This window comes from Micropterus dolomieu, linkage group LG22 (assembly GCF_021292245.1).
Source record: "Micropterus dolomieu isolate WLL.071019.BEF.003 ecotype Adirondacks linkage group LG22, ASM2129224v1, whole genome shotgun sequence".
In the NCBI taxonomy this organism is placed as follows: Eukaryota; Metazoa; Chordata; class Actinopteri; order Centrarchiformes; family Centrarchidae; genus Micropterus; species Micropterus dolomieu.
This window is the reverse complement of record NC_060171.1, coordinates 18,579,867-18,601,563: the sequence shown is the minus strand read 5'-3', so window position 1 is coordinate 18,601,563 and position 21,697 is coordinate 18,579,867. Positions and strand designations below refer to the sequence as shown.

At 42.5% G+C, this 21,697-nt stretch overlaps 1 protein-coding gene across 3 annotated transcripts in view; it reads left to right on the top strand.

The window, feature by feature from the left end:
• The window catches only part of LOC123961642 (kielin cysteine rich BMP regulator), a 32,501-nt gene that overhangs the window by 6,472 nt on the left and 4,332 nt on the right, over positions 1–21,697 (top strand). For all 3 annotated transcript variants that reach the window (XM_046037170.1, XM_046037171.1, XM_046037172.1), the window contains 35 exons: positions 4,654–4,727; positions 4,826–4,919; positions 5,477–5,559; positions 5,644–5,737; positions 5,813–5,892; positions 6,009–6,094; positions 6,224–6,314; positions 7,124–7,223; positions 7,355–7,440; positions 7,638–7,731; positions 7,816–7,965; positions 8,043–8,149; positions 8,251–8,344; positions 9,309–9,482; positions 9,571–9,653; positions 9,755–9,848; positions 10,306–10,488; positions 10,651–10,821; positions 10,960–11,133; positions 11,252–11,334; positions 11,414–11,504; positions 11,580–11,662; positions 11,747–11,920; positions 12,276–12,455; positions 12,573–12,837; positions 13,246–13,328; positions 13,412–13,505; positions 13,578–13,751; positions 13,857–13,939; positions 15,045–15,165; positions 15,257–15,339; positions 16,758–16,857; positions 16,967–17,055; positions 19,058–19,160; positions 19,256–19,398. In XM_046037170.1, coding sequence (XP_045893126.1) covers positions 4,654–4,727; positions 4,826–4,919; positions 5,477–5,559; positions 5,644–5,737; positions 5,813–5,892; positions 6,009–6,094; positions 6,224–6,314; positions 7,124–7,223; positions 7,355–7,440; positions 7,638–7,731; positions 7,816–7,965; positions 8,043–8,149; positions 8,251–8,344; positions 9,309–9,482; positions 9,571–9,653; positions 9,755–9,848; positions 10,306–10,488; positions 10,651–10,821; positions 10,960–11,133; positions 11,252–11,334; positions 11,414–11,504; positions 11,580–11,662; positions 11,747–11,920; positions 12,276–12,455; positions 12,573–12,837; positions 13,246–13,328; positions 13,412–13,505; positions 13,578–13,751; positions 13,857–13,939; positions 15,045–15,165; positions 15,257–15,339; positions 16,758–16,857; positions 16,967–17,055; positions 19,058–19,160; positions 19,256–19,398 — 4,061 coding nt within the window. The remainder of the gene's footprint in view (positions 1–4,653; positions 4,728–4,825; positions 4,920–5,476; positions 5,560–5,643; positions 5,738–5,812; positions 5,893–6,008; positions 6,095–6,223; positions 6,315–7,123; positions 7,224–7,354; positions 7,441–7,637; positions 7,732–7,815; positions 7,966–8,042; positions 8,150–8,250; positions 8,345–9,308; positions 9,483–9,570; positions 9,654–9,754; positions 9,849–10,305; positions 10,489–10,650; positions 10,822–10,959; positions 11,134–11,251; positions 11,335–11,413; positions 11,505–11,579; positions 11,663–11,746; positions 11,921–12,275; positions 12,456–12,572; positions 12,838–13,245; positions 13,329–13,411; positions 13,506–13,577; positions 13,752–13,856; positions 13,940–15,044; positions 15,166–15,256; positions 15,340–16,757; positions 16,858–16,966; positions 17,056–19,057; positions 19,161–19,255; positions 19,399–21,697) is intronic.

The following is a 21,697-nucleotide window of genomic DNA, read 5'->3' as shown; positions in this document are numbered from 1 at the left end:
TTGCTACAAGGCAAGGTGCTACCACAGTAGTAAGTTAGACATTTTGGGAAATCGTTCTATAAGAACATCGATACCAATCTCCTAGGCAGAGATGTTTATGGACAGAGTGAGGCTAGCTGTTTCCCCCTCATTCCAGTGTTTGTGCTAAGCAAACTTGAATGTCTCCAGGCATGTTTAATAGACAGATATGAGAGTGGTTTCAATATTCTCATCTAACTTTCAGCGGGGATGTGAGTGACTTCTCAAAATGTAACACTATTTCTTTAATGTAACTGATCTAGTTGTTAGATCACGCTTGTGATTGTCTGCTATTTGTTCATGGTTTAGCTGTAGATCATTGCTTGGCCTGCTGCATTGGATGAGTCCAATAGTAGTGCTTTGCTTTACTTTTGTCCTTTGTCAGTTCTGGCTAGGGGTTATGCAGTGGGGATTAAGGCTGGGTAAGAGGCCATGTGTCCCCCCTCCCCACTTCTAGGCCTGTTGGGTATCCAAAACTGAGAACAACTGTGAAGGTGTGCAGCCATTTCAACGCTGCTGGGCCTTTAATCCTACCTCTGGCCTCTGTGAGGACTTCCGCTACTGCACAGGAAACAGCAGCAACAACTTCCCTTCGTTTAATGCCTGTAGGGACCAGTGCATGTTGGGTGCGTGCTGCCTCCGCAAACCAAGGCAGGGTCGCCCCATTGGCCACCAGCGTTACACTCAACAGGAATACAACATCTCCTCTGTGAACAGGACTCTCTGGCCACACAACAAGGATAATTTGGAGGATGAAGTGTGGAATAGCAACACGGACTTTAACTGTACTGAGCTGGAAGATCTTAAAGGAAACCAAACAAGGATAGACTGCTGCAGGGATCCGGATTTCACTTTTACCTGTGATTACCTCACTGTAACACAGTGCCAAGCTTTGATGAAGGATCAAGCTGGAGATGCACAAGTAATGAGTTTCTCTCCTGGAGTGAAGTGTTCTGACATGAAATGTTGTGGATGCTGTGGATGCTTCCTTCAACGCAAGCTATGGGGATACGGGGAAAGGTTCAGGCAAAGCTGTGAAGAGTGCACATGCAAACGTTGTGGCAGAGTTGACTGTGCATGCAGACACCTGACCCGGCGTAAAGACATTAGAGACCTCACACTAAGAGAGATGAGGTTGAACCAACGGGCTATCATGAAACTCTACTCCAAGTCAGGTCAGATTGTAAATCTAAAATTATTTTGTTTCTTACCTTTTTGAAATTTAATCTATACCTTTTGTATCTTTATTATGGGTTTATTTCTGTCTCTGTGTGTGTTTGTATGTGGATTTAGCTGTGTGGAAGGGCTTTGCACTGCTGAGAGCTGAGTTCTCCCCTCTAGCTGGTGATCACGCACTGCAGAGGACTGTTAACCAGGCAGACTTCCAAGTGTTCTCCCAGTCTCTGCAGACATTTTCTGGCCTCTTCCGGCTTTGGGTGGAGGGTCATATGGCTTCACATTTGGCAGCTTATGATCCTTTATACCTGTCACACATGGCATTCATGGACAAGCTGTGGGCACAGTGGCAATAGAAACATCAGCATGGATCAAAAAGTCAAACTTCTAGAGAAAATGACAGTCAGGGTAACTTCCTTTACCCTGACAAATGGAGGCATGTGAAGATGAAGCCTTTTGATGTTACCCCCGATGATGTGTTTTCATCCCAACAGCAGATGTGTATTGTATATGCGCCCATAACCATTGGTGCACCTTGTAATATGACACAGTTACCAACACACACACACAACTGAAATATCAGAATCATAGTTTTGACAAACACAAACGTCACCACAATAGTTTTGGATTGGGGACGTTGATGGCAATGGTTTTGACCACTATGGATATGATCGTGATGGCTATGACCGGAGTGGTTGGGACAGATGGGGCTATGGTAAAGATGGCTTTAACCGGGACTTCATTGATAGGGATGGATATGACGAATCTGGTTTCAACCGCTATGGATTCAACCGTTCTAATGTCACCTGGTTTGGCATGCATAGGGATGGAATGTTTGGAAATGAGAAGAGCACGAAGAGACAGATGAAAAGGAGGAGAGTGATAAGACACACAGAGACAAGATCATGTCTGAGCTCTTCCGTGACAAAGGCTACAGTATCTATGGGTTTGATCTATTTGGTTTGGATCGCAGTGGGTTTGATGCATTTGGCTTTCGAACAGATGGTTACGACAAGGACAGGTGCAACTGGTTTTTCAATGGGCCACACTACCTGTGGTTCTACTTCCACACGCAGCAACAGTTGATGTCATCCAGTGACCAAGCTTTAAACCGCATCACCCGTACCTGCCCTCGAATCACCTCCCTGCCCCAGCACTGGGCCAGGCAGGACTGGATGACTTTTGATCCGGACAAATGCAGTGCTCTGAATGATCAACTAGAGCATGAATGGATGGAACAAATTAAGCCACAAAGTGATGATACTGTTACGACAGCTAGTCAAAATAAGAGTAACGTATGGCTTCCAATCACACCAGATCACAGGTATCAGTATTACAAGAAGAAAGTGGCAATGGCCTTGCAAAGCCAGCCCACAATTTGATGTTTAATAGTAGGCATTTACTTGGGAAAGGCATCATTTAAAGTAAGTTGCACAGTTGATTTATGGCAAGTGCCTTCCTTACCATAGACATAACCATGACCCCTCCCTAGACCTGATTGGACAAACACACCACTTGCTAGGCTGTCATTGGTCAATTTTCTATCTTAAACTATTAATATCAATCTCACAATAACTTTGAGCTGAAAACATTATTATTATAATTTTACAACAACTTTGTGGTTCCTGTTTCAACAATTTTATATTAATGATGGATCAAATGAAAAAGTTTAATGTGAAGGGTGTTGATAGTAGCAACAAATCGACAGAGAATTATCACACTGCTCTGCAGTTCCCCTCCATTCTATGGAGCATTTTAGTATCTTTTCGCTTATTGGTTTGGTTTTAGGGCCCAAAAACTTGCCTGTTTTGGTTCACTTTTACCACTCTCACTAACACTGTTTCCAGCAGCAGGAGGCAGCTCTATAACAAACTGCGTATGCTTCCAAACAGCGGACAGACAAAGTTAGCCACTGGCTGGTGAACTGCTAAAGAGAAAGATTTTTCCCTCAGGAATTGAGGCTGAAAACAGAGCAAGAGAGTGAATTTTGGACATTCTTCAGATGGGTAGAAACACGACTAATTGAATGCTAATGCAGCTTGTGACAGCTGGTGGTGTAAATAGGCAGCTGTTTGCTGAGACGTTCACCATGTCAAGTCTATAAGGGTTATAATTTTTCAATGTTATGTTCACAGCTTGTTGCTCTGTCTCCAAGTGTGCAAAAAAATCATTTAATACAGGTTTAAAACACCATCCTAGTAGGTTTACATGTTCTTGTCTGTGACTTTTGTATTACTAGCATACTGTAAGTTTTAGAGTACCTTGTTGTTGTATGGTAGTATAGTTGTGAGCTACTTCCCAGATGGTGCATTTGAGGTAACTGTAGAACTGCCTGTCACAGTGGAGTGAATCAAATGTGGGAATTGATGTTGGACTGTCTTCATTAAGGAACTCTGTCTCTCTTTTTCTCTCTCTTCCCAAGTTTACTCCCCACTCTCACAGTTATGTAAACTTTGTTCTGTCCTGCTTATAGTGCACATTTTCGCCATACATGTAATACACGTGACCAAACATCCTACTGCCCCCTCTCTCACCCCCCTTCACTACTCTCTGTGTCACTGCCTCCGCCTTTTCATCCATCCTCCCCTTAATTGTTTCTGCATGTAGGCCAGAAGACTCCAATGACACCCAGTTGATTCACCCTCGCAGACACACTCCTACACACACTTTGATCTCAGGCATGCTTGGCTTGCTAGAGGAAATGCCTGCTGGCTGTTGGCACAGTAGGCAGCCTCACAAGCTTCTAACTCACTCTGTGATTATTGCCCTCTCTTATACACACACACAACACATTGTCTCTGTCCTTTGGAGGCTTGTCATTAAAGTAATTATCTGCTGAAATGTCCAAGCTAAGACTAACACTTTTTGATGAGCTCCCTCAAAGCCTTTGATGATAAAAATTGAGCCACATTGCTCTCCAGTTTTCGGTATGTGCTTTACTGTAAACAACTTTCTTTTTTTATCTGAATAGACTGCCACATAATGGGGGAAGTTGTTAGGGCTGTGATCTGATCTGTCCTGTAGGATATCCTCCACAAAACTTCTACCCTGTTTTCTTCCTGTTTATCCCCCAGTAAATCTCTTTCCATGTTAATAGACTTGTCGGTGGTAGTCTTGAACAGCTGGACGGCTGGGGTTACTTGGTTATAGTTTTGGCACATAAAACATAGTGTGTGTGAGAGCAAGCACATCTTTATTACATCAGAACCATGCTGTTCTGTCATTACTGGAGACAGAGCAGAGCCAGATGTTCCCCAGTGACCTAGAGTAGAGAAAAGGTGAAGGAAATCTACATTGTTCCGCAGAGAGGGACCAGCTGTAATGGTCAGATTTATTTCCACATTCGTCTTTTCTTGCTTAAACTATCAGGATACTCTTTTCACATGTGGATTATCACGTGGGATATGCATCAGCCAGCTCAAAAATGTGTATGCACTTAAACTTCTGTCTTATCTTCAGAGTGTGAGCTGGATGGTGCAGTTCATAACGTGTCCTACGGCACTCTAGATGGCTGCCTGACATGTACGTGTAAGGTGAGTATTTGACATACAGCTACACTAACAAAGTCTTTTGCTTTGGTCTTCTCTGTTCATCATTTTCCCTCATCTCTGTGTCCTTTCATTGCCAACAGGAGGGTAACCAGGAATGCCATCCCCTAAACTGCCCTTCACTGGACTGCACACAGAAGGAGACTGTACCTGGAGACTGCTGCCAGCGATGCAGAGGTAAGGACACAGGAAAAGAGATCTGTACGCAACAATCTTTGTTAGAGAAAGATATATCAAACAAAACATTAAATGTGCCTTAGTAAATTACTTGAAAAACTTCATTTAGATCCAATGGACCAATCATCAATAACATCAATATTATGTCTGCACAGGATGCATATAGGGGCTCATCTCTGCAGTCTGACCTTAGAAGGTCTTCTCACACTTTTATGAATTACACAAAAACTGTTTTTTGTTCAAACGAATAGGTTAATCTTCATTTGACACCCCTCTAATTAAAAAGAACATAGCCAACTACACAAGACCCACACTTCTCTATATTACTACAATGTGTGGACAGCTTATAATATAATACTAACCACAAAAATACCTCCCAGATAACCAAGGGTGCAAATGTGCTTCCAGAGTTTAAGGGGTGATATTAGTCAATTTATCCAAGCTGATAGGCAAGATTGTATATGGGGTATACATGAAGGTGTATGCATGGTATGTGTTCTGGTGTTGAATTCACATTTAACTTCTTTACTTGCATCTAATGTCAAATGTGTTTGCAGGCTGTATCCACTCTGGTGTCCAGTATGATCACAGAGCCGAGTGGAGGCCAGCAGAGAATCCCTGTGACGTCTGTCACTGTTCGGTGGGTCTGATAACGACTGGCCATATAACTTTCCCTCTTTCTATCACCTTCATCTGCATTGATTTTGTTCTTTCCTCTCAACAGGAGGGCCGTGTCCACTGTGAGAGAGAGCAGTGTAACACCCCATGTGAAACCCCAGGTGCTCCTCCACCCAATACCTGCTGTCCGGTTTGTCAAGGTAGGTTTCTTTAATTCACTGTAGCTGTTTGAGTGAACTGCTGAGACACAGCGTGAGTTTGTGTGTGTCTTGTAGGCTGTGGTGTCAATGGTCACGACTTCCCTAACGGAGCTGTGATCCCTACTGGAGACCGTTGTCTAGAGTGTACATGTGTGGTATGTCATTTATCATCATTTTCAACACTAAATTTCATTTGTGTGTAAAAAAAAAAAAAAATATTTGGAAATCTTTTTACTTTAATGGTTATCTTTAGTATATCTTTCTCCTCCAGGATGGAAATGTGGCTTGTTTACCCCTTCCCTGTCATGCCTTGCATTGTCAAAACCCTGTGCATCGTGCTGGCGACTGTTGCCCACGGTAAACAACTTCCCTTACCTCATCCATGTCACTTTCAAGCCTGCATCAGTCCACCTTATTCTTGTCCTTGGAGGGTTTCAAGACAACTGAAAGTTTGAAACGTCTATGTTGTGTATATGTGACTTGTAGGTGTGAGGAGTGTGAATATGAGTCCGAGGTGTATGTCGATGGCCAGAGGTTCCCCTCCAGGGGAGACCCCTGCCTCCAATGTCACTGCTCTGTGAGTTATAGTCTGGCAAAGTTTTTTGGTTATGTGATATTCATGTGACTGGACTCATGATGGTTTCATGACCCAGGGGTTTCTATTTATTTATTTATAAGGACAGCACACATTAACATTACTGTAAATGTGCCAGTGTTAGCCTACTGGCTAATTTTTAACAGCAGTCCTTCAGCAAAATGTTTTGAAACCTTAAAAATGATGAAATATACAGAACAAGTACATTGGAACACTATAAAAACAACAACAACAACAACAACAACAACAACAACAAAACAAGAATTCTCAAAACACAACATAAGCCAAGTAAAATACATCATACAAATCTGTCAAAACCTCTCTCACTTTCAGAAGTTGATTAAATTTGACGTAAAAAATACGCACATAACTTAAACAAACAATGTTGATATGGCCCCCTTACATTTATTTGTGTAAAAAATTGTGACCAGTATACAATACTGAGCGAGTGCCATCTGGTGGACAAACTATGTAATGTAGACACTGAGTACCTCAAACCTAGTTTAGCATTTCAGTCCTGCAAGTTCTTGTTATGTATCGGCCAACATTCACACCAATATCAATATATCTGCAATGAGCTAATACCTGCCTGGCAGATTTATCGGACAAGTTCTAGTTTAGGTTCAGGTTCAGTTTATTAAATTGTCGGTAAAATTGTCCTTGCAATAGACAAGTCATCCTCACATTTAAAAACAAACGCAGACAATAGACACTAGATAGTAGACAGTATACATTAAATAAAACATACTATATATAGGTTTATCAGCGACACATTTTATCCCTTCTGTTAGGCAGGTGAAGTGTCTTGTGAGCGTATGGATTCATCATGTCCCACATTGCGCTGCAGCCACCCAGCTAAGCGCAAAGGAGAGTGTTGTCCCACATGCGATGGTCAGTATACCTTTAAATCTGGTCAAAAATACACAATTTCCTCATGTCTGTCAAGTTTGTTTTCGGTCCAATTCCACCTTTACTCTTCAATTTAAAGGAAATATAATCAGAGTTTGTATTTGTTCCCACAGAATGTGAGTATGACAGGAGGGTGTACGCTGATGGAAAAGTGTTCACCCCTGCTGGAACTGGACCCTGCCTGCAGTGCAGGTGTAAGGCAAGTCCGTACAGTTCAAGAAGAAAGTGGTGAAACTTTGAGGATTGTTGTCCAAAACATGTTCAGTTTAATGAGCAAATGTGCATTAGGCTTCATTCACAAGGGACTGTCTCATGTCTTATAAAATATCGCCTGATGTGCTGAATGCGCTTATAAACTGAAACACACTTGTGATAATGTTGTCATATCTGTTATAGAGTGGGAATGTCATTTGCCATGAAGAGAACTGTCCTCCTGTCCAGTGCTCCAATCCCATTATAGACCCACATCTCTGCTGTCCAATCTGCAAAGGTAATAATGCACTCACAAACACACACATGCACACAGAGGCCACTCATCAATGAATATATGACAACCCCTCTTTTCTCATTGTAGCGTGTGTGTTGGAGGGTGTAGAATATGAGGAAGGCTCCAAATGGCACCCTGAGGGTCCCTGCTCCAGCTGCACCTGTGTGAATGGACACCCTTTGTGTACACTCACACTCTGCTCTCCCATCGAGTGCCTGCATCCCACCAAGCTCACTGGTAAGACTGTGGGTGTCTGAGCTTTGTTTACATGCAGATCACTGTGTAACCTCTGTACATCTCATTCGTTTCATTAGGCTCCTGTTGTGCAGTGTGTGAAAGCTGCACCTATAACCATCGTATCTATAGCAACGGCCAGAGGTTTGCAACCCCTGACCAGCCTTGCCACATCTGTACCTGTCAGGTGAGTACGTGTCCATTCACACACACACACACACACACACACACACTACACAGTGCTATTCAGCTTTAAAAACAGCTGATCCAGCTTTCTGTTCTCCTCAGCATGGCAGTGTAGAGTGTGAGAGAAGACCTTGTCCTCCACTCAACTGTTCCAACTCATACACACCACCTGGAGAGTGCTGCCCTAAATGTCCAGGTACTCAAACAGATCTTGTCATTAGGGCTGCAGCTAACAATGATTTTAGTACTGAAAGCTTCTATAGATTTTTTTCTAATCATCAATTAAGAGGTATTTTTGCTTGTCGGCGTTGCCCCCCACCCCGGTAACGGGATCAGCTGTGTAAGTTGATATATGATAGATATTTATTAGTCCTTTAGGAAATTCATAGTGTGCCATACATCAAACATCAGACCAACAACATCAACAGACCAACAATCTGACTGCTTTACCAACACAAACATCACCTGAGTGCTATACAAGTTATACTAAGGTGTAGCTCCCCGACACCCTGTTATATCATGACTGTGAAGTCACAACTCAAACTCATGGCCCAACCAGGAGAACAACAAACGCACGTGTTCACATTTTCAGCTGAGGATTGCGGCTTACTTTGGCTAGCCTTCAACTCAACAATTAATCATGATTTCAGTTAAATTCTAAAGTTGCTGTTACTGTTACCTTGTCTGTGGTCCGCTGGCAGAACATCGGGTGCTTTCTGATAAGTGCTGTCCTGTTGCGGTAACGTTATGCGAAATAAGTTTTGTTTTACGGTGGACGGACTGTAACATTACAGAGTTGTTGTTTTCTTTTGTCTTGAAATATTCCCATACTTTGGACACTTTGTTCTTCGTCCCTTGCTATTTTCTCTCTCTTCCTCCACTTTGCAAACAGCGCCATCAAAATCACGTTGTGTTCACAAAGGTAGGCGCGATGTGCGACAGTAATAAATGTCCGTGCGAAACAGTATGCTATAAAGTTATATTAATTAAATTAATTAAACAATGCTCCCAGGGTAGAGAAGCCTAGATGCAAAGAATTTGCGTCGATGCATTTTAGTAATCGAATTAATCGATTTAATCGATGAATCATTTCAGTCCTACTTGTCATGATTGCCTTTATTGTCATTCAGTAACAAACTTTATGTTTGCATCTTTCACAGACTGCTCCATTGAAAACCACATATTTGTGAATGGAGAGACTTTTCCAAACCCTGAAAGTGTGTGTGAGGAGTGTAGGTGTGTTAGCGGCACGATTGACTGTCACCAAGCCCAGTGTCCTCACCCTCGCTGTAACGCGCCTTTACCCGGAACATGCTGTCAGACCAACTGCAATGGTGAGGGAATATAAATTTAAGAATACAAAATAAAGCGCAAAAATATAACACATTAAAATCTCACAATTGCACAATATCCCTCTATTAGGCTGCAGCTATGCTGGGAAAGAGTATCCCAATGGACAGGATTTTCCACATCCTACTGACACATGCAGGACCTGCAGCTGCATAGTAAGAATAATGAGCATGAGCATGAATAACCCTGCTGTTTTAATCACCTGTGGTCTTCATGAAGCAGGTTTTCATTTCAATCTGTGTTGTATTTGTTACAGAATGGGAATGTCCAGTGTCTAATGAAGAGGTGTCCACCACTGCCTTGCTCCAACCCAAATGTCCTGCCTAGAGACTGCTGCCCACAGTGTCCTGGTAAGGATGTACAAGAGGGAAAACGGGTGAGAAATGTCAACAGCAGTGGTACTCAAACTCTGAGTGCGGGCCTCCCCAGGGGGGCGCGGGGGGAGAGGCGTGAGGCAAAGACACTGCATGAGGTGAAAGAGACAGGTGCCTGCAGGTGCTCTAAAAGCATCTGGAGTTGTTGCAGTTTGACACAGTGATTTGGCTGGTTTGTCAACACAGTCCATGTGAATATTTAAAGCATCTGTTTCTAATGGTTTGCAAGGAAGGATTTAGAGTCTGACAGATTTGCTTCGACACAAAGGCTATACCTCCTAATTTAATTGACTGGGTAATCCTCCTGTGGCTGAAATCTGCTGTTGGGTTTGTTTTTTGGCTGATGATGGCACATGGCCAAACACAACACAGAATATGAAGTTGCATAGTGGAGGCGCACAGTTGACTTTTCTTCCCCTTGATATTCCTACAGCTCCTCCATCAGACTGTGTGTATGAACAACGACACTACAGACACACCGAGCGTTTCTACCACCCGACCGACAGCTGTAGATCATGCACCTGCACGAATGGGACAGTTCACTGTCAGCGCAAGCCCTGCACCTTTGCCGCATGTTCTCACCCCATCACCCAGGAGTGCTGCCGGACTTGCGAGGGTACAATTCCTGCCAAGTTACTGTAACTGAAGGACAAAGCTGTTTTTATATTTGGAACAAGCACATTATGTTATCCGTTGAAACAAAAGATCTTAGCAAGTTTGATGCAGTTGTCACATATAACACTGCACTTTTTTTCTATGTGTCTCATTTCCCTTGCAGGCTGCCTGTATGAGGGTCGAGAGCGAGCTAACGGGGATACGTGGGATGACGCATCAGACCCATGTGCGGTGTGTGATTGCCATGAGGGCTCTGTCCGGTGTGAGAGGAAGCATTGTCCACCATCCAGCTGTAAGCACCCAGTCCAGAGACAGTGCTGCATGTCCTGTGATGGTGAGTGATTAAAAAATCTAACAACATCCAGAAAAAAATCCCAGTTACTGAAGATGATTCACAGAGCTTTAGGTCATCAGTTTCCAGTTTCCCACTGTCATCTAAAAAATATCACAATCTCCAATTTTTTACTTGCAGGCTGCATGTTTCATGGTAAAGAATATTCTGACGGCACAGAGTTTGGTGATGACAAAGACCCCTGTGGCGTATGTTACTGTTACGGAGGGGAGGTCGTCTGCACTAAGATACCCTGTTATGGAGAATGCAGCCACCCGTACAAGCCAGCCGGACAATGCTGCGGAGAATGTGAACGTATGTAAAGTCAAAATCAACCTCTGACCACATTCCTAGTTTAGGATAATTCATTTTAAACTTCTTCATTATTCCCCTATTTACAAGATGACTAAATAAACTTGGCTTTGTTTTCTAGGCTGCTTCTATAACAGCGCAGTCCTCACAAACGGACAGTCGATCCCTGATCCAGGAAACCTCTGCTCTGAATGTACCTGCCAGGTAGCATCAATACACACACACATTCACATTCCTGCTGTTTTATCAATTTAGACATCATGTGAAGGTTTTTCTCTTACAGAGTGGTTCAGTACGGTGTGTGAAAAAGGCGTGTCCACCAGCCGTCTGCACTCACCCGGTCACTAACGCATGTGGCTGCCCTGTCTGTGATGGTAACCAGCTCACAGCATATCACAGTTCATCTTATGTAGAGTATGTAAATAATTGATGTTTCACTCTGTGTGCAGGTTGTCACTTCCAAGGTGTGACTTATGTTGAAGGACAGATCCTTCCAGGAGAGGGGGGAGGGTGCCATGACTGCACATGCTCAGTGAGAGAAAGAAGGTCTGCATTTAGTTTGGGGCCGTTGCTTCGCTGCACTCTTACAGTACATCTTATCTTTTTTTTTTCATAGAGAGGCGAGGTGGTGTGTGCACAGCGACGATGCCCTGCGGTGGCTTGCCCTCACCCAGCTATGGATGGCTGTGCATGTGGAGTGTGTGACGGATGCAACTTTAATGGACGAGACTGTTTGAATGGAGAACGATTCCCACACCCTGCAGACCCCTGTCAGCTCTGCTCCTGCCTGGTACTATCACACACTATATTGTTAGTTTGTATCCACTGTAGATTTTACTTTTGCATTTGATCCTGAAAAACCATCAGGATTAAAAATTAACTGGAAACCCAAGCAAACTGGTAGTAGTAGTACCTCACTGTTGCTAGAGCTGAGGGACAGAACACGTCAAAGTCCCTGTGAGATAATATATTAATCAGAAAATGTTTTGTAAAAAATGAAATGGCTAAGCAGTGATAAAAAGATGGCCAACATGTTTGAGGTGGTACTTTGGTGGAGTATTCCTTCAATCCCACTACCCTGAACCTGTGAAGACATTAAGATGACCTCAATGTGTTTGTGTGTGTGGGTGGATTTCTGTGTATAGAATGGTGGTGTGGTGTGTACACATGTGTCTTGTCCAAGTGTGGCCTGTATGCATCCAGTGACCCCTCCTGGGAAGTGCTGCCCTGTCTGCACGGGAGTTTGTCATCATCAGGGGAAAGAGTATCAGTCTGGGTCCTCCTTCACTTTGCCCTCTGATCCCTGCTCTTCGTGCTCCTGTCTGGTCAGTCTGACAATTCTCACTAAATGAAAAAGAAATTAATGAGCCAAATTCAAACTTTCCGATTCATTCCAGCCCTTCACTTTCCACTTAAGTCTCTTCATCCCCTCCTCTCATCAGAACGAGGTGGTGAACTGTCAGAAGAGACCTTGTCCAGTCCAGTGCTCCCATCCGGTCCCTTCAGTTACCTGCTGCCCCGTCTGTGACTCCTGTCTGTATGAGGGTGTCATCCAATCTCACAGTCACACCTTCACGCCCTCCTCCAACCCTTGCCAGCGCTGCACTTGTGTCAGAGGCACTGTCACCTGTGTGCCCCAGGTCTGCCCACCAACAACCTGTGTTGAACCAGTTACCAAGCCAGGACAGTGCTGCCCTGAGTGCACAGGTACTTAGCGAACTGTTTGTGTGAAGGGAATGTAAGTGTGTCTACCGATTTAAGCAATACGTTTAATTCAAATATTACTGATGCAAATTTGTGGCCTCAGTATTTATTCCTAACTAACTCAGTCTCTGCAATAAAAGCAAGAACTATAATTTTGCACATCACAATTTTTATTTGAGATGTTTTTTTTTGTCATTCTGAGGTGTCTAATGTCTGATATTCTTTTAGTAATCAGAATCTGATTCATAATCTGATTCTGACTCTATTATAATGATTCTGCAGCAGGTTTTTAAGAGGAATAATTCATGATATACAGGATGATAAAATGTAACTTCCTCATTACATTACGGGTGAAAAACAACCCAATGTCCTCACTTTTTTCCATATCTCTATCTTTGTCTGTGATCTCAGTGTGTGTGCTGGATGGACAGGAGTTCAATGACAGGCAGACATGGACCCTGAGTTCAGACCACTGCTCCACCTGCACTTGCCAGGTCTGACTCCTCCATCTCTGTCTTTTCCCTCCATATTTGCACCCCTCCTTGTGTGTAAGCGCTAATCTATTTGAGTCCTACAGGCAGGTGAGGTGCAGTGTGCATCTCCTGAGTGTCCCAAGCTGTCTTGCATGCATCAGGTGACTGATCCAGGAGCCTGCTGTCCTCGCTGTAGAGGTAAACAGATGACTGAAAATTAAAATCACTGGAGGAAATAATTTTATCAGTGATTTAAATTTTGCTCCTCAGGTTGTATGTATGGCGAAGAGGAGCATACTGACGGCAGCAGCTGGTTTGCAGACTCCACTCCCTGTATGAACTGTATGTGTGTGGCCGGGGTGACCACCTGCTCTGAAGTACGCTGTCTATCTCCCTGCAGCAACTTCATCAGTGTGCCCGGGGAGTGCTGCCCTGTGTGTGCTGGTGAGCAAATAAGGATGTAATGCACATTAACTGCATATTTCACATAAAGAATTGTTCCCCAGCCTTTTTGGTGCTTGATAATCTTATATCATTGTTTCTGAGTAGATTGTGTATTTGAGGGCAGAGTGTATGGTCCCGGTGACAGTTTCCATCCAGCCGATGACCCATGTCAGATCTGCAGTTGTGAGGTACAACACATACTGGAAAGCTTTTTTCAGATTAATTGATTCATCTTTTAGTCAAACATCAGAAAATAGGGGGAAATGGCCATCACAAGTTAATAGCCGAGTCCCAAATAGCGGCCTATCCTGTTTACTGGCCTGGTGTGGGAACACATTTTGACAAATAAACACCTGCCTCAATTTAACGCCTGGTCTAGTTTTTATAGAAGTTCTTTGGATGTATAAAACCTCTTAAACCCCGCGGGGTCGCCTGCTTTAGCTGCTTCTAAGATGCTTAGATCGTTAATACAAATATTAATGTTTACACGTATGGTCAATATGTCCATATCAACATGCTGCACATCGTTAGATCGGTTAGATTCTCCACAATTCAATAGTTCAGTTCATTTAAGGGAAACAACAAGCCCCAAAGTCTAATTCTTATAGATTTACCGGTGTAACCTGCCTGGTACAAGAGAGGAAAGGGAAAAAAAGTGATGACTACTGTTAACTTTGAAGCGCTCGTTAAGCCCGAATGTGTCCTTCCTTGATTATTTCCTTTAGTCTATAAGGGTTCATCCATCAAAATAATCTAAACAGCTTTTCATAAAAATTAATCCAAGTTGTGAATCCTGTCATGTGAAGTCCATTGCTCTCTGTCTGCTAACTTCTCTCATCCCGCACCTTGTTGTTGTCGTGATGTTACTTCAAAATAAAAGCGCATAAGCTGTCTGTCAGAGCCAGATCAAATGAATGACGTGTATTTGATATTATTTGATCATTTTTATACAAGTATTATTCTGTTTGAAATAAATAAACTGTTTCATAGTAGTTTCAATTTTGTGCAAAATGAATTAAAGGCCTGTGCCATATGGACGCCTGTCCCAGATATAGGCAGGGTCAATTCAGAGTCTGATTTTAGCAAATAAAAGCCCGGGCTATTATTCAAAGTTTTACGGTAATACATTGTCAAAATTGTCACTGATTAATCTTCTATCATTCAATTTATAGATGAATTATATAAGCTCTATATAACAATAGGAGGTAAAAGCAGTAGATGTGGAAGATGCAGAGTTAGTGGTGGTAGTATAAGTAATAGTAGTAATTGTAATCCAACCTGTGTGTATTCCAGGTAATGCCGGACGGACAGCAACACCTAAAGTGTTACCGAAAGCAGTGTCCAAGTCTGGTCGACTGTCCTAAGAGCAACATCTTGTTCTCTGGACCAGACTCCTGCTGTCCTGTCTGTGCACGTCAGTACTAAACTGCATTTTGTGATACACTGTGTATTATCTCTGCACTGTCACAGAGTTCAGTAACATTTGTGTGTATGTGTGTGTTTAGAGCCTCTCAGTAACTGCACCGCTGCACTAATTGGCAACGAGGTCTTGGCGACAGATGACCCCTGTTTTACCTGCCAGTGCAAGGTACCACCGCGATTACACGTTTCTTGTACTTTGTTGTGATCTATTACTTTTTCTGAACTCAATCTGCAGCTAAGGAAGACACAGACACTGACACAGTTTATTATAGCCTATAGTGGAAACAACAGAACACAGTAGAACTAAAGTAATCTGTCAGAAATCCTAAAGAATATTAATATTTTGCCATCTCATTGGCACTGATCAAACTACAGTCAACATACTAGGGATGCAATGATTTGACTTTTTCAGTCTCAATGTGATACTGATGCCTGGGCTTATGGTATCAGCCGATGCCGAGTACCAATTCGATACCAGTGTAAAATTAATTAGCTGTATTCCTTACTGTAGGGAAGTCAATGGAAATTATTCATCATGTGTAAGGCAACATTTTGTAAGATTAGGTGCAATTTGGTGCTTCTACCGTGTCAGAGTGTAATTCACCGCTGTTGTAAATAAGGACAACTGTACATGTGCATTTGTTATGATTACATTACATTAAAAAACTAGCTACTCGACAACTTTGCTAACACAACCAAACATCAGGCAAGTGCGACAACATAGGACATAGCAATATTACTTACTAGTCTAACTGTGTACACAGAAAGAAAACCAGCTCAGCGCCCATCTTACAACCTTTTATTTCACAAAGCTCTCACCAACATCTTGAACACTCTTTTTTTCACTTCTTAGCTTCCTCCATCAATGTCCTCTTCGGTCTCTTTTCCCGATCACCTAGCCCTGTCTCCATACCCCCACCGCTCTCACCCCGCAGCTGCATAATGTTGCTTAAATTTGGGTGGCAAGCTAGCCAACAAAGCTAGACAGAAAACGACACAAGAGCACCTACAGTGACATTACTGATGTCCAAGTGTATTATCTTGTAACCAACCAGAGATTTATAGCGAGCAGCTAAACCTCTGTGGCTGATTTAGTTCAAGTCTGCTAACACAGGCAAGCATCAAGCAAGCACAACAACACAAGACAAGCAAGCCAGCTAATAAGTTATTACTTACTAGTCCATCAGAAAGAAGGCCAGCTCTGCATCTGTCCTGTTACGCCAATGAGTAAAAGCCAGTTTGATATTTACTCTTGTCCGGTCTCTCGCTCCATCACTCTCTCTTTTCCTCTTCCTCACTTCTTCCAATGTCTTCTTCGGTCTTTTCGCAGCCTCTGCCATACAGTTTAAATGCATGATATCCATACTGAGAATACTGAGCTAGCTTTTTTCAAAGAAGTTACATTGCTCGCTTGCTGAAGAGCACAAAAATGCTATCCTAGTAAAATGTTCGGGTCTACCAGCACACTGCTGACACATTGCGTGGTACGCTCATAATTGAATTTAAGTCAATATCGGATCAGTGCATCCCTACAGCATACCATGTGATTCTGTGCAGTACAGTGATACAGTGTCTGTGATTTAGGACCTGACATGGACCTGCTTACACCACAACTGCCTCCCGCTCACTTGCCCTCAAAACGAACAGTTCACCCCTCCGGACTCATGCTGCCCTGTGTGTAAAGGTGAGATAACGCCATCTTTCTTCCTATTTGTCTGTTCTGTGCCTTTAAATTTTAAGTAAGTCTAATTAAAACGTCCATGATTGCGGTGATTCACCTGTGTTTCATACAGATTGTGTGATTGAGGGCCAGAACAGACGTGTGGCCAACGGCAGCAGCTGGACAGACAGCGATGACGACTGCGTCAGATGTACCTGCAAGGTGAGTCTTACAGAAATACACTGCCCATGCAATGTTTCAACTAATGATAACGACATTTACAAACCACTTTTCAAAAAATTACATTACAAGATGACATGGTAGATCAAGCTCATCGTTTGTCAGGGTATCACAAACAGAGTTGGACAGTACAAAGCTCTAAACAAGGTCGGCAAATAGGAAGGACTTGATTCTGGTGATGTGCATATGCTGAAGAAAACAAGATTACACAGAGTTTGTGCACTTAAGTGAACACGTCATAATCCATATTACACCTAATTAAAGGCCTTACCTAATATTAGACAATAGATTTCCTAAATTAGACCAAAGCAGTGGTGGAAGAAGTATTCAAATAATTTACTTAAGTCAAAGAAGCAATAACACACTATAAAAACACAACAAGATCAAAATTGTACTTACTTAAGTAAAGGTCCAGTGTGTAATATTTAGAAGGATCATAGACAGAAATGCATTATAATATACATAACTATGTTTTCAGTGGTGTATAAAGACCTTAAATATTGATCTGTTATGTTTTTATTACCTCAGCATGAGCCATTTCTATCTACATACACCGTGGGTCCCCTTACACGGAAGTCGCCATATTGCGCCGCCATGTTTCTACAGTTGCCCAAACAGTTAAACAGCTCTACAGAGTGCGTTTTGTCACTACATTGAATACGTACAAGAAGAAGAAGAAGTAGCATTAGGTGTAGTATTTGTCTGGTTTATTAGGAGTAAGAAGAGAAGTGAAATTTGGACAAATGGAGGACCAAACCTATTATTTAGGACATAAAGAAGTATACAGAACAGTATACAAATAATAAAAACTTTGCCTGGGGTAGTCTTTGTTATATAAAGACATTAAAAAAGGACCATATGTTGACAATTTTCACAGCCTTTTTGTTGTTGATTTAGAAATGAGATTGCTCTGATAATGCTAATCCAACACATCTTTGTAGTAGCGTCCATATTGCTTCCACATTCCGACTTGAGAGCACATGAACACATCAAAGTCAGAAGGATGACTATACAACTCGGGAAATGGGACCATCTGAGGAACATGTGAATGCACAGTGAGCAGTTGGTTGCTAATCGCAACCCTCGCCTTTAGATGTCACTAAAACTTATACACTGAACCTTTTAAAGGAGACATATTATGCTTTTCCACATTTTATGACTTATCTACAATGTTACAATGTTGGATGTTCATGTTAAACATGGCCAAAGCTTCAAATAATGAGATTAAAGTATTTAAAAGAAATCCCTGTGAACAAAAACATCAGATTTCCTCCTGTTCTGAACGCTGTGTTGTGAACTGCTGTTTCTACCAATGGCTCCGTTCTACGATATACGGAGCTGGACGGAGCCGGTGTTCCATATATGGTCATTTGCTCTGCACAGCAATGGCACAGCAACGCTCATTCTGTCTGTACCGTTTAGCAACAACAACAGCCTGGTAACATGCTTCTGGTCTTGGCCAATCAGAAGACAGTGGGCTTTGAGAGGAGAGGCCTAAAAGAGACAGGAGCATCTACAGCTTGTTTCAGACAGAGGCTGAAATGAAGGCCTACATGGAGAGCTAGAATGAGACAAGAGAAAATTCTTTTTTTTTTTACTTTGAATCACGCAAAGCTGCCATACAAGAGTCACAGAACTACAGTAAGTTAATGTATAGAAGTATTAGCAACAAAATGTAGTATCAAAAGTAAAAGTACTCATTATGCAGAATGGCCCCTGCCAGAGTTATATTAGATCATTGTTATTGATGTATTAATATACGGTACTGGGTATTATGATCTAAAATGTGCAAACATCTCTCTGAAGTCGAAGTATAAACTAGCATTAAATGGAAATACTCAAGTAATACCTCAAAATTGTGCTTGAGTACAGTACATGAGCAAATTAACTTTCCAACACTTCACCTGAGGTTGTTGAAAGGTCTCGCGTCTATTCAGACCATCTGTTTCTAAAGAAATCTGTTTGTTCTGTGTTTCATCTTTAGTTGGGCTATATTGAGTGCAGCATTGAAGAGTGTTTACCTGTGGTTTGTCCTAATGGCCAGAAACAAGTGAAGATTCCAGGGAAATGCTGCTATGAATGCCAAGGTATCCCAGCCAGCCAATATAGTGAGTATCCATGGTCGTGTTTTTTCAAAGTTTTTAACATGGTTCCTGTTTGTGTGTCTTTGCATGTGTTGTAGACTCAGGAGTGTCGTGTATGTACCAGGGAACAGCGTTTCGCTGTAACGAACAGTGGGAGGTAGATGAGTGCACCAGCTGTACGTGTGTGTCTGGAGACGTACATTGTCATAGTGAACGCTGCCCTCCCCTCACCTGTGCAACAGTCAGTATAATTAACACACACACTCTTTCTCAGTGTTTCATCATAATCTGAAATGTGCCCATGATGCCTCACTGTTCTAAAACTTCAGTCTGTAGAGAGACATGCAATGTGTATAGAGATTTTTCTCCACCTGCAAAAAAATAGAGGGCAGCGTGTCGCCTATCAGTTCATAACTGCTGCTAGCCATGCAGCTAACTTACCAGAACCAGAGGAAGACGAGTGGCAGCGGAACCAGGCTCAGCAGCCTCCCAGTGATCGGAGCCGGCCTGGGACTAAACACAACCTCTGTGACCGACAGAGGCCAGTTTGACAACAGAGAATATAGTACAGAGGTGATTTACAGCGGCTCTGACCAGGACTCTGACTCCGGGGACAGTGAAGACAGGGCAGGTTAAGACAGGAACAGGAGACGTGTCAAGCCGGAGGGAGGAGCGAGAGGGAGGTCAGGCATCAGAGAGTCAGTGATAGTGTGTAGAGCCAGAATATTTTCACATCTAACTTAAAGGGGCAATATTTTAAATGAAATGAATCACTTTTTTTGTTAATGGGTTGTAACCATACATAAAAATGAACCATTCGCTAGCTTTTTCTGTTGCTTGTGACAGCCTCTATGCTATAGGAAGAAAGGGTTTTCCGCAAAATCCATTGGCTTACGTAGGCTGTGACATTCACGTGTTTTCCCAAGCGTCTTGCATACTGATTCTCCTGAACACCACAGCTGATGAAATAGAGTTTCCTAACATCAAAAAGACCGGCTTCCAGCATAACAAAGACTCCGACCCAAACTCCATGTAAAGATACAAAAACAACAAAAAAGTTTTATTTGCTGAAGCCCCTCTGGCCAAACAAGAATCAGATTGACGTCAGGCAACAACACGGTCAACATTGGAAAAGCGCTTGAGTCACGGCAAGACCACCTCTTTGTTTTCAAAACAGACACAGAGTTGGCTTTCATCCTATTGGACAGGTAAACTAACATTACTGCAAATCATGTGAAATATATTGTGATTTGTGTTTTAGCTGGTTTAAATTAGCAGTGTTGGGAGGTTATTTTAGAAATGTTATAGATTACCCTATTTAAAATGTAATAGTAGTATAACTATTTCAATTACTTTGTCAAAGTAATGTAACTTATTACATTTAATTACTTTCTGATTACTTTTCTAAATTTCTAATGAATGTTTTTTAACTGTTAACCATTTTCAAATGACAACTTGAGGGGAAATTAAACTGGCAGACAGGTGGCGCTGCCAATTTAAACATGAGAACCAATCAAAAGCATCAGAATAGCATCAAACTTTGCTAAACGGCTGTGGCTGAAAATGGCAAAGGAAGACATTGTGCACATGAAAAACATGCAAAGCAACAAAATGAATATTAGTCAACATACACTCACCTAAAGGATTATTAGGAACACCTGTTCAATTTCTCATTAATGCAATTATCTAATCAACCAATCACATGGCAGTTGCTTCAGCGCATTTAGGGGTGTGGTCCTGGTCAAGACAATCTCCTGAACTCCAAACTGAATGTCAGAATGGGAAAGAAAGGTGATTTAAGCAATTTTGAGCGTGGCATGGTTGTTGGTGCCAGACGGGCCGGTCTGAGTATTTTGCAATCTGCTCAGTTACTGGGATTTTCACGCACAACCATTTCTAGGGTTTACAAAGAATGGTGTGAAAAGGGAAAAACATCCAGTATGCGGCAGTCCTGTGGGCGAAAATGCCTTGTTGATGCTAGAGGTCAGAGGAGAATGGGAAAGACTGATTCAAGCTGATAGAAGAGCAACTTTGACTGAAATAACCACTCGTTACAACCGAGGTATGTAGCAAAGCATTTGTGAAGCCACAACACGCACAACCTTGAGGCGGATGGGCTACAACAGCAGAAGACCCCACCGGGTACCACTCATCTCCACTACAAATAGGAAAAAGAGGCTACAATTTGCAAGAGCTCACCAAAATTGGACAGTTGAAGACTGGAAAAATGTTGCCTGGTCTGATGAGTCTCGATTTCTGTTGAGACATTCAGATGGTAGAGTCAGAATATGGCGTAAACAGAATGAGAACATGGATCCATCATGCCTTGTTACCACTGTGCAGGCTGGTGGTGGTGGTGTAATGGTGTGGGGGATGTTTTCTTGGCACACTTTAGGCCCCTTAGTGCCAATTGGGCATCGTTTAAATGCCACGGCCTACCTGAGCATTGTTTCTGACCATGTCCATCCCTTTATGGCCACCATGTACCCATCCTCTGATGGCTACTTCCAGCAGGATAATGCACCATGTCACAAAGCTCG